The following is a 12869-nucleotide window of genomic DNA, read 5'->3' on the forward strand; positions in this document are numbered from 1 at the left end:
AGTAAAGGTATTTACAGTGCAAGTCTCAGAAGCAGGTCCTACTGACTTTATGGGATAGACTCCAAGGAAAGTGTATAGAGGACTGCAGCCCAAATGTTTGTTTTTTTTATGCAGAGTAAGAGTAGTAATAGGAACTTAGTTTCTCCTTCAACTCTCTCTCTCTCTCTCTCTCTCTCTCTCTCTCTCTCTCTCTCTCTCTCTCTCTCTCTCAACTTTAGTTTGAACATGAGGTGTACCATGTCTCTGTACTCCAAATACCATTCCTTTCTTTCACAATCCTGTCTCTTTATTTTCTAGATGTGTGTAAATTATATATTAAAAAGGTAAAAAAAAATCCGCTCTCTCTAAAGCAGTTGTTGAATTATGGTATTATTCCATTATCTTCTCCCTTTTTAGAAGGCATTTCATTCATAATAGTGTTCCACCATTTTATGTATTGCAAAAATGTTTCCCATAAAACAGCATATCTCAAAAGATTACTGTTTCATTCGATTGGACAATTCAACTCAAATTCACCTGATGATATGCCAATTTATGAATTGATGCAGTGATTCTTTTCTATTTTGGCTCAATGCAAGCATTCACTGTACTGGTTTTTTTTGTGGGGGTTAAACTAGGCCTTACTTTCTCTACTGAGTTCATAACTGAGCTTGATGGAAAAGATAGTTGATATCCCGACTGACTGACAGAAAAAACTGAAGAGCTTTGGGGCTTTTCTTTAAGGAGTCAAATGGCATGTCTGAAGTTATGTTCCAGCGAAAGAGATTCATCTATGCAGATGAGCCTGTTTTCCTTTTTCTGGGCAGCAGAAATTTCTGTTGTAGCTCTGAATGCAATAGAGAATGCTGCTATTTGGAATAGGTGAGAAGGGCCCAGCATATGCATGCAGTATCTTTATTCAATTGCACTAGACAGTGAACATGACATTAACAAGGACTTAAAGAGCCACCAAGAAAATGGTGTCCCCCTGATACAGTGAATTAAAGTTTCCAGCATTCTTGCCCATTGACCATAATAGCTGGAACTGATGGGAGTTGAAATCCAAAATCTGGAGGGCACCAAGTTGGGAATTGATGCTGCAAGATATCTAATGGTTGGCATGTTTAAAGCATAAGAAACTTGATGTTAAATGATTATTTTCAGCAGATAAAACTTTTTTTTAGATAAATCATTTATTTTTGTTTAGGAGCACATCACAGAAAACGATAACAAGGCAAGCTTTTCTTTTAAAAAATATCTTGACAAACTGATTTGTAAATTATGGGCTTTATTACATCAGCTCATTAAATAATATATATTTTGACTTTTGGTATTGTCTCTTCACAATAATTTGTGATAACAGCATTTCCAATAAAAGCTAACAATCTAACTCCTTTGTTGATTATAAAATAAAAGGAACTTTTTGACCTTAAAAAGCCATGATCAGGAGAAACTGCACTTTGGTTCACTTAGGCTGCAATACAATACACACTTACTTGGGAGTACTTATATATCACAAAAAGCCTTCTAAGTAGATTTGCACAGAATGGTACTTTTAAGTCTAATGGCCAATATTTGATGTGGAGGAATGGCAGTTTAAACCTATTGAAATCAACAGAAACACACCTTATTCTGTATGATTTTACCCACTGAATTTTAGTGCAATCTAACTGTTCACACTAGCATTCAATCTGGCCAATGTGTTATTGGAGGCTCTCCAATTGCTTTAATTACATGGATGTTTGTCAATCCATTCTTTACAATCCTATTTAAAAGTAGTATTTTTAATTGAGATAAAAATTAAGTTTCAAATTTAAATTTTCATTGATGTAAATCTGATCACAGCAGTACTTACATATTTCTATTTAAAAGTCAGCCACTGCTTGGGATTTGCTATCAACAATTTATCAATTTTCTTCTGAGATATGCCTCTAGCAATCATTTTGGGGACTATGTTTTCAAGTATATGAGAATACCCATGACCCCCATATTTCTTTAATCTATTCTTTGTGTGTATGTCATGAGCAATTAAAATTTTGTCTTCATAACCTTCATCAATCAGCATCCGAACCCTGCAAAATACAGATAAATTCACATCTGTCAATATATTTGATTGAGCAACGGTATTGAAATAATTCTTTCATACAGACTTGGACTGTATTTTTAATTAAATGGTGTATTCTGGCATCTTTAAAAATACAGATTATGTCTAAATAACCAGTAAAAAAAGAAAACCAATCCCAACACCACCCTGCTCATGCATATCACCTATGGGCTAACACTGTGATATAACAATATTTACGAGCATCCAAAATGTTCAAGGACATACAGTCAGTCATGGAATGTTTTCAAATATTGCAGCTTCAGTGGGAGAAGTGAAAAATCAGCTGAATGAATCTGGTGTTTCCAGGGGTATCCACGAGCACTCTGCCTTAAGGTACCCTTCCAGGCATGTAAGCCACTAAATACAGATAAAAACAGTGCCCAATACTGTATCTGCTTAGCCAAAGCCTTATTCCTAAGATAATTTTTGCCTCTGAGTGACCTGGACCCCTGTTATCACTGGTTAGTAAGTCCTACAAGAAAAAATGCCTACTTCACTATCATTTGAAGTGTTTATTTTGCAAACCATCTTGAGAAGGTTTTCTTTTACCTTTAAAATGGTTTTAAAATGTTTTAAGTAAGTACCTATTGGAAGGCCACTATGGTCCAAAAGACAGCATTCTACAGCTAAGCATCTCTGTTCAGTCACAGATTCAGTGGGTAGCTGGAGGAGAGTCAGCTGCTCATTAGCATGGTATTGTCATAGAGAGATGAGACCAGATTCTTTGACCATAAGCAATGAAAGCAGTTTGTACTGCTTATTACTGAGTGAGCTTCACTAGGTCACCATAATCACAACTGAGCTAATAATCATTAAAATATCAATATGAATGAGGTATTACAGGAGGGTAGTAATCTGCCCCACCTCAAACTTCCTTGGATCAATAGATTAAATAAATAATCAAGTCAGCCAGCTACAATAACATAATCCTAAGGGAATATAAACGTCTCTCCACACAATTTCTTCCACCCACAAACGCACAACAATAAAATTCTGTAAAATTAGCAGATAAAAAACCTTTTTTAAGCTATGCTGTCTCAAAGGACCTATTTAAAGATCCACATGCAAATTGGGATATTTAAAAATCTTTTATTCAGCATTAGTGGAGCTGAACATGAGTTAAGTCTGAAAAATACTTTCGCCCTCCAATGTTTATACAAACATAGACACCGAGGTCATTTTGATTTGTATGACTATGATGAATGCAAGTCAAACATGAGCTGGCTATGAATGAACAAACAGTCTGCCTGTTATCCTAGTATGTTCAGCAACAATAAACTGAATACAAAAAAGCAGTTTAATGGCATTTCTATTATAAATGTACACACTATTCTGAGAAAAAGGCAATCTTGTATCCATATAAAACCTACTGCCATTTCTGCTCAATGCCACTTTGAGAAGAAATTATGAAGGAATTGCTGTAGTTTGGGGAAAAAAAGCAGTGCCACATTGTGAATGGAACAAAACGATTGCCATTACTGATAACAGTCTTTCTACCTACACAACCTCCAATAAAATCTGTTCCTTGCATTAGTCACAAAATTGTTTCCAGATTAGCCAAGCAGCCAGAAGTCCCGTAAATGATTTCACCATGTGTTAATTTAAGGTACTATAGGGTACATTGAGAAGGGAGAATACTTTAAACCAAGAACAAGCAACTTGTGGCCCTTCAAAGTTTGGCTTACAACGCCAAGATTCCTCAGAGTTGGCTATGCTGGCTTACAATTCCCTTCCACCCTCACCAAAAATCAGGAGGACCCTAAGTTGCTCAGTCAACAAGTTGCTCAAACAACTGAAGATACCTTCAGTTCTTCCTATATGAATGTCTTTTCTAATGAGAGTTGTAGCAGGATTTATGCACGATATTGTTACACTGGGATATTGTTACACTGAGATCCTATGTTCAAGCTACCTCACCCACACGGGGTATGGGTTTGTATAGGCCAGCTTTCTCCAACCTTGTGCCTTCCAGACATGTTTGGACTACAACATCCAGAATTCCCAGTCAGTGGCCCTGCTGGATGGGAATTCTGGGAGTTGTGGTCCAAATGCCTCTGAAGGCTACCAGGTTGGAGAAATCTGGTATAATACCATCAGGTAAAAGGTATTGTGTGTCAATAACTTCCATGCAAATGTTTCTTTTGTTGAAAGACATACTCCTGCCTAACTGGTTTTTGTTTCACTTTGCATATAATTTTGTCAATTAGGCGTTGGTAGGTAAAGGAGAGGCACCAATGCAATACTTTCAATCTGTAAATCTGTTTAGGAGATCAGGAGATACCTACAGGACTGTACATTCTCTCCCCTCATGTACTAATTCTCTCAGCTCTTCCTCAACAGCCATGAGTATGGTTGAGAATTACGTTTGCACTGGTCTTATCTATTATTACTGTTGACTGGAGTTCCTTTCCTAAGCAGGCTCTGAAACTAGTTTACACATTATAGTTGAGAAGCATCCTGGATGGCATCAACACTTATCCAGGAAGCCAGATTTAAAAAGGGAGTTACAATAATTATGAGTACATTACAGTATTGATTTCCTAAAATATGCGGTATGAATGAACCATCTAAAAAGTAGCATCAGTGATACAAGGCTAAATGCTGACTCTTTTCCTTGCCCGTGCTTTCTTCTTATCTGTTTTTTGCTTGTTAGAGAGTGAAACACGCAGTCTCCAATGATTCAATATTCCCTTTCTTCCAGAGCTGGCCCTCAAATGTCCCACCACAGTTGAGGATTTCCCAACTCAGAATACACATGTTGTGCTACCATATCTAATTTGGTGTGTTGTGACTGCAGACAGAGAAATGACATGTGAGAATCTCCCCAGGGAGATGCAACAATATCAGCTTCCTAGTTTAATCATGGTTGAAGTGGAGATGGCCCCAGATTTTTGATACATGTCATTATAGCATTTCTGCTTGTTTCTCTATTAATTGGGCAGGGGTAGGAGTTTCAATATATTTACACAAAAAGTCATATAACATGGTAACACACATTTTGGTGATTTATTACAAAATTTGGAGAAAAGCAGAATTGGAACTGCATTTGGGAGGTGCTAATCAGGTCGTTCTGCTTCCAAATGCAGAATAAACAAAATTCTCGAGCAGCTCCAGGTTAGTGACTGGGAGCGTTAAGTCTGCTTTGAACTTGTGAATCCCAGAGTACAATCCACAGAAAGCTAGTGCACTTGCCATTGCGACAGCTATTGACAGTCATGTTCAGTTTGTGACACTTTTAAAATGTACAGCACTTCTGTCATTGCCAGAAGTTTCAGTGTCTAGAAATATGTACCTTAAAATTCTTTCATTGTCACTCGGCATGTCAATATCAGGATTCATGTGGTAGAAAATAAATTCTGTTCCAAAAAGGTCATATTCTAAGTAGCATCCCAGCTGAGCAAACTCCAACAGCTTCGTCTTATCAAATATAGTCCTGCAGAAATCAAAATACAGTGTAAACATGCTTAATGCAATTTTATCTCATAGTTGACCAAAGCATTTATCTCATTTGACAACAGTCCACAAATTGATCAAATACTGCTTCATAACTGATTCATATTCTTCAAAAACCAGCTTAAATTAATTAAAGACTTGCAGATGTTTTGACCCAGCCAGGTTTACATATTCTCTGCCTATCCTGTTTATTAATAGACTAAACAGCCATCCTAGTTTCATATCTTTTCAGCTCTTCAGCAACACTATGGAGTAAAATCAATGAACTGAGAATGCCACATAATAATAAATAAATTTTCCTCAAACATCTTTCTCATATACTTTTTCTGTGTTTATTCAGATGTTCACTTCTGGCACCACTAAATCATGGAAGTGCAAACGAGAACAAATTACCTTTTGTTGGGGTCCATGTAGATAACGGATACATTTCAAAGCAAACTACAACCATTCCCTAAGTTCACTATTCCCCAGCACTGAGATTCCAAAAACTTTAAAGCAACTATATATTGTCATCCACGTGACCAACAAGGTGCTTTTTAAGTGCACTATCTTTTATAGTTCCATACAGTGAACCATTGGAGAGCTAGAACAACTCAAAATAAAATGTACTGAGACCAAACAAAATATATACAAAGGTTCTGCAACTGATCTATTTTAAAGTTAAAAATAGCAAAGAAAAACTGACTTTAGGATGCAATACTATGACGAATATTAAGGCCCCAACTAGGATGCTTTACAAACATCCTATGCAGACTGAGAAAAGTGGTAGATGCAATCCTTACAACCCCATCTTTCCACCCCGCATTTCTGCTAAATACTTTTTCACCCATTTTGACGTGTGTCCTGGAGAAGGAAAGAGACTGGAACAGCATCGGGACATCTCATATTCTCGTCCGTCCTGCTTCCTTCCCTTTCCAGTGGCCCCTTTCCCTGAGGTCGCCTTCCCAGCCTTGAAGAGCTGTTTGCACGGTTCCGTCCACACCACATGCACTACCAGTAAGAGTCAGGGCTTGGAGAGCCATATAGAAAGGACATACATGGAAATCAAAACCCCACATAGAGTTTGTAATGAAGCTTAATCTTAACCTATGGTAGCAAGAAGAATACGTATTTATATAAAACAAACAGAATACACCCTCAAATGTGTAATACGAAGCAAATGTATATTTAATCAGAATAAAACCCATGCAATTAGTGTATGTGGGTGTGTGTGGTATTACACTTTTAAAACCATAGTGTTATTTATGAAGATAGAGTTGTTGACTAATTAACAGTCTGTGGCCCAGTCAGGAACACCTCAAATAATTTTACTTATGGAAAAGTTCTGTATGAAAGCTACTATGCAGGCCAGATTTGTTTGTTTCCTCCTTTCTGCAATGAGATATTAGAGTGCCTCTGATGCATTTGGACCAAGATCTCAGAAGACGTTTTCTTCACCTAAGGAAAATTCCTTTGTGTAATGGAATGCATTTATTTATATAGATATTGTTCACCTGCTTTGTCTTCTGACCTTCTGATTATTTTAAAATGTTTTTTCAGAAATGTTAATTACCTGAAAATTCTGGGAGTAGTTTTAATGAAAACGGTTTTTGTCAGCAGTTTAGCCTGTGCATTTGACATTAACATGGGTTTCTGTAGCTGAAATAGGGGTGAGCTGTGAAGGATGCATAAATTATTTTAAAAACTCTTCCATGGAATGTCCTACCCATGTCCGTTTTAGTAACTGTTTTGGGGACCCTTTAAAACATTGAACCCAAGAGAAGACAAGAAGTAGTCCCTACAAAGATCTGACTACAGAATATCATCATGTAGTCAAATCTGATTGGCTACACAGAATGTGACATCACAAGGCATGTGAAAGAAAGCTCTACTTTTTCAGAAAAGAAAAGCAGTACTGAAACTATACTTCTCAAAGAGAAGTATAAAGAGGCATCAGTCAGTGTGCAAAAATGTAAGCAGGGCTGGAATGCTATGAAACTGTTTGCATTCTCAGGCAGTCTTCCTTCCCACCCTTCAAAAAAATATTATGGGTGAACATTCAGTAGAATTACTTGAAATACAAATTCTCACCCACACTACTTAAGTGCTCTTTTTCCTTAATACCACAAAGTTATTAGGGGTTGGCTCAATTACATTATTGTCTGTTACTATGGAAATGACTGATGTCACACATTCAATGTTATGACTTAACAGCGGGATTAAGAAAGAGGAACAGATGGGGTGAGTGAAGGAAAACGCTTGTTCAAACACAACTGTCAGCAGTGGGAGTCTCATTATAGCCAACTGTAATTAATAAAATCCTTTTTTAAGTTATCATCCTAGTTTACAGAGGATCAGAGGCTTTAACAAATAGCCTTTCGAAGTGCTGTGCAATAGATACAGCTCCCATTTACAACCTTGAGACAGTTCTAGGCGCTCTAGCAGCCAAAGGCATTGTTTTAATGGCTATGCATAACTTACGTTTTGTGGAAGTGCTTTGTACTTCTACCATTATTATCAACATTATGGTTGCAGCGTGCTTTTTTGCTTAATAGAATTTATTTAAGATTTTAATAATCAAACAGCTTGTGACTCAGGGAAACCTAGAAAAACTTCTAGACAGAATAGCACTTGGAAGAGAATGTCATAGCGCGCTTTACTTCCTTATAGGGCCTCACAAATGATTAGACATGAATGGAAACATATGTAGACTTTTTTGTAGAAGTTTAAAATCATGCATGAGAAATTAAAGTGCTGCAGCGTGGCATGCTCTGAATCCTGCATTTCAGCCAGCCATGCCTTCCCCAGCTACTCCACTCCATTCTTCCTTCTAGTTTCCCATTTCTTCCTTCACCACCAGCAGGCAGGCAGGCAGGATTCTGCAGCCAGGGGGCACATGCAAGTCTTCAATGGGCTGCTTTAGGGAGTTTCCCTATTAGTGTTTGTATTCCCCCAGCATTTTCCTTTTGGTACTTCTGCAACCCTTGTGGCTCTTCCAAGCATGTCAATACCTCCTTTTTGTACATGAATTGTGCCATTTCGACTGCATGACTGAACACCAGAAAGGCAGGGGACAATTAATTCCTGGGAGGGAGAGCAGTTGTGTGTGTGCCTCTATCGCTCACACACCACAGATGTAGGCCAACTGCACCAGAGTAGAGAATTCATGGTTACATAGTTGGACATTCTTCAGTAAACATCAGTTCTACATATACTGTACCCCAAAAAATTCAATAAGACATATGACCACAAATGGCTTCCGGCCTTCAGTGATCAGCACTGCTCATCAATACTTAGTCAACTACCAACAAATCATCACCCATACAAGGTCATATAAGTTTGACTTCGCATATAGCCTTTATTTTTCTGCTGAACAGATGGGACATTCATTATTCTATGGGAGTCCTATGGATTTTGTTTTCACAAGGAGGAACACCTTGCTGTTACAGCAGGAATGAATTTGTCTAATCTATTGTAGCCTGAGTACGTCATTGCATCAGGTTTTGGGACAGGTGGGGGGTTGTGGAAGAAAACAGAGGAAGAACAAGATCTAGAGATTGTCTTGTTCTTTAAATTAAAACCATTTCTTCTGCATATATTCTTTACCTGTGGTAGAAGTGGCTTGGGGTACATGGGTTGATCCATCTATGAGGAAAAGGAAGCTAAGGTGGCAGATGTGAGTTACCAATTAGGGAGCTGCCTTATACCAATTCAGGAAGGCAGGCAGCCTTTTGCCCAGCTCTACCTGGGACTGCTAAGGAGGTCAGGTGTGGCATGCTGGGATCTCCTACATGCAAAGCATGTTCACTGTATCCCTGAGCTACCATCCTTCCCCAGCAGGAACATGGGCTGTGAATCACTTCAACCAGCCTGCATGCACATAAACCAGCTTATGCCACAGGCTAATTTTCTTGAGAACATGTTGCACCAAACTCAGTAGGATTTGCTTCCAAATGAACATGCACCTCGGACGCATAGGCAGATAGTACTGAGCCAGTAGGTTAGTCCTTAATGATAACTTGCAGACAGCATTTCAGTACCCGAGTGCAAAATCGCCCACTCATCCAGCTTCTCAACATATAGTTCTCTTTGCCATAAAAAGTATTTTCATTTTAAAACTCTGATATCTAACACTGAGACAGGCAAGTAGGAAAGAGAACAAGCTCTGTGTGTCCAGTAGAAACACTGCTATGTGATTATCTGCTCCCAATACACTACAGGTATCTAGCACAAGAGCACTGCCCCCTCCAGAGGGATGGAGGGCATTAGCAAGGAGGGCATGTATGAAAACAATTAATGTCTTATTAGCAATTAATCTATGTCTAGTCAAGACTTGTGAGCTACGATGCATGTGATGCAGCCTTGCTGGAACACCAAAATGGGAAAAATGAGGTCACTATTATCTAAATGGAAATGAAATACCACAGAGAATGAAGAATACAGATCCAGAGTAGAGGAATGTCAGTGTATGCTCATGTGTCCAAACACACACACACACACACACACACACACACACACACACACAGAAGCACCATAACAGCCTGACAAGCATGCATTTTGTGCTGGATCCTGCCTGGATCTGTCTTCCACAAGTAGAGCTCTTCCTTTTGCAGAATGTCTCCCTAACCACAGATCATGTTATTTATGATCCAACACTCTCTGTAGCATTTTGAGGGGGTTTGGATAACTGCTGTGGAATGGAAAGGCAAGGTATCCCACTTTCGACAGAACAATTGATCAAATGGAAGTCCACATCCAACTCAATGAAACTGGAGAAGCAACACAGATATTTGGTGGAGATTTGTACAACTGCATCAAGTTCCAACACTGTTGTGAGAGTTCTATCTCCATGAAATTTTCTACTTGAGTGATAGTGCCAAACAATTCCTTGACATAAATAGAACTTGATAAATGCAAAATAGACTTGAAAAACATGGTAATTTATTTAGGTACCCAAGCAGCATCTTAAACTGTCACTTGTTTTCTCTAATGAACACTGTGATCCACAAACCATTTAGGCTGGCATATTTGTACATAAGGTTTGTGGACTTCAGAAGGACTAAAGAATTTTGCAGAAGTATCTTGGTTTGAAAGACTTGAGGATCTATCACCAACTTTATTAGAGATTCAAACTGGCAACATGTAAGTATTATAGCATTCCTAGACTTCCAGAGAACTAACACTGCAATTGCTAAGACAGGGTCAATGCTTGGTGTAATGACAGAAAACTGATTATACTTGGACTGTCACAATTGGCTGTAGGTGCACTGGAATTCCACTATCTAGAAGCAAAAAACATTGAAAGAACAAACAACCCCCAGCATATTTACCTGTCAATGTGAGACATGACAGTTTTTGAGATATCAGCCCCAGCTTCCTGCAAAATTCGAAGGATCTGGAAAGGGGAATCACTATTTCTGCCAGGATGGATTATGACAGGGCAACCAAGCTGGGACTGGGCATGCGCTGTTGCTTGAAGTACTTTGTTTTCACTCTCTGTCAGAGGCCAAGAGCAGCCAATTTCTCCTATTACGCCACACTTGATGTTGGTGCCATCAGCTCCATTAAGAACTTCATTAACAATAATTTCTGTCAGCTAGAGAAAATAAATGTTTGTTTGATAAAAGCTCTCTTTATACTGCAGTGTATCAGATTTAATATAATTCAAGGAAAAGGTTCCTTGGAGTATTTTTTTTCTTATGCATTGCTCTTGAAAAGCTCTTCCACCCCTGAAGAGTCTTTGAGCTGGAAATGCACCTCTGGATCCAATTTACTGGATCCTTGGATTATCTTAGATTACGCTCTGAATTTCCAATGTTGAACCTTTTAATTTTTATTATGTTAAAAGCAATTTAGATACTGAGGTTAGATATTGAGGTTGCCCAGTTTTTATTACATTTTCATACACACCTGCTCTACAGACATGGCTCGTATCTCAGGAGAATGTGTGGCATCTACATAAAAACCAGCTCCAGCAATAATATGGACACCAGTTTCCTCTGCAAGCTGCTTCAGGGTCTTCACATCTCGCTGGATCCCAGTAGTTGTATTTTCCACAATGGTCCCACCACCTAGAGCCTTATATTGCAGGAGCTCTTCCTTCACAGCATTTACCTCTTGACATAGAAGAAGATTCTCTTTGTGACTATAGGGATTCTGTTTAAGCCAAAATAAATTCTCCATTGCAATAGGTATTTCAGAGAGTGCTTCTTGGCCTGAAGCAGGTGGGTAGTAAGAGCAATTGAAGGTCATTGTCAAGTGTTCATGGGTCATTGTGTAGCCAAGCTGGGTAGGTTCTATGAGACCCAAAACAGTCTGGACTTTACCCGTCAGTGAAGACATTTTTTTTTTCCTTTTCTTTTTTGGAGGGAAGTCGTATTCTGGGGAAATAGCAAAAAATGATAGAAAACTATGAGTTTTGCATGGCACATAGAGAAGAAGACTAAGCAAGATTAACTAGGTTGCATCAGAAGTAAACAGTCACCATATCTTTTGTGAGCCGCCCCGAGGCTTGTGAGCCGCCCTGAGGCTTTGTTGCAATGGGGGCGGCATAGAAATGTTTTAAATAAATAAAAATAAATAAAATATCTTCTCCTTCTATACGCTTATAAAATATTTTCAAGAAGAAGTCCTATCAGTTTTGTTTAGCTAAAAAGGTTAAGCTAACATTTCATCAGTGTACAATCTAATTTACTCTGAGAAGTCAAAGGCAAAACCATGGCTTTAGGAAAGGAGGCAAGGCCACCCACTGTCCCATCTGTCTTGTCATACGCATTCCAAAATATGGTTTCAGAATATTTTGTCAGGGTCTCTAAGTTCTTTTGAAAATGAAAGACAAATGAATATTAGAAAAGAGAATAACTTCTAATAAATGAATCTAGGCTGGCTGAACAATCATTTTACAATTTATTACATATGCCTCCATCCTGCTTTTTAAAGTAGTTGCTGGCTGTTCCTGTGGTGCAAGTGAGAGGATAACTTTCCTTTTCTGGGAACACAAAAACAAGTGAAGTTCAGTGGTGGGCATGTTGTGAGCGGAGCCGGGGGTCAGACTAGATGGCCCGGGAGACCCCTTCTGATTCGCTCTGTTTCTATGTTTCAGTGCTGATGAGAAATTTGAACAAGAAACTGCTGAGTTACAATTTATCCAGAGGTTCAAATCTATCACCTTTGCCTTGAACTAGGATAAAAAGTTTTAAGTTATACTTCACTTGTTAATTGCTGTTCCAGTATATGTTATCAGCAACAACTGTTTTATCCCTATCTGTACTTTCTCCATTTCATTTCCATCTGACATCACTGTTTATTAAACCCCCTAGCATATATGATAACCCTACATGTACCTGATAAAGTG

General features: G+C 38.4%; 1 protein-coding gene across 2 annotated transcripts in view; it reads right to left on the reverse strand.

Annotated features, from left to right (window-relative positions):
• Positions 1 to 1250: 1250 nt before the first annotated feature.
• The window catches only part of PTER (phosphotriesterase related), a 28201-nt gene continuing 16582 nt past the window's right edge, over positions 1251 to 12869 (reverse strand). For both annotated transcript variants that reach the window (XM_044425182.1, XM_044425181.1), the window contains exons 2-5: positions 11426 to 11895; positions 10846 to 11111; positions 5376 to 5516; positions 1251 to 2051 (exon numbers count right to left, since the gene is read on the reverse strand). In XM_044425182.1, coding sequence (XP_044281117.1) covers positions 1841 to 2051; positions 5376 to 5516; positions 10846 to 11111; positions 11426 to 11857 — 1050 coding nt within the window. In that variant the 5' untranslated portion in view covers positions 11858 to 11895 and the 3' untranslated portion in view covers positions 1251 to 1840. The remainder of the gene's footprint in view (positions 2052 to 5375; positions 5517 to 10845; positions 11112 to 11425; positions 11896 to 12869) is intronic.

Source organism: Varanus komodoensis, unplaced genomic scaffold (assembly GCF_004798865.1).
Source record: "Varanus komodoensis strain SLA01 unplaced genomic scaffold, ASM479886v1 scaffold15, whole genome shotgun sequence".
In the NCBI taxonomy this organism is placed as follows: domain Eukaryota; kingdom Metazoa; phylum Chordata; class Lepidosauria; order Squamata; family Varanidae; genus Varanus; species Varanus komodoensis.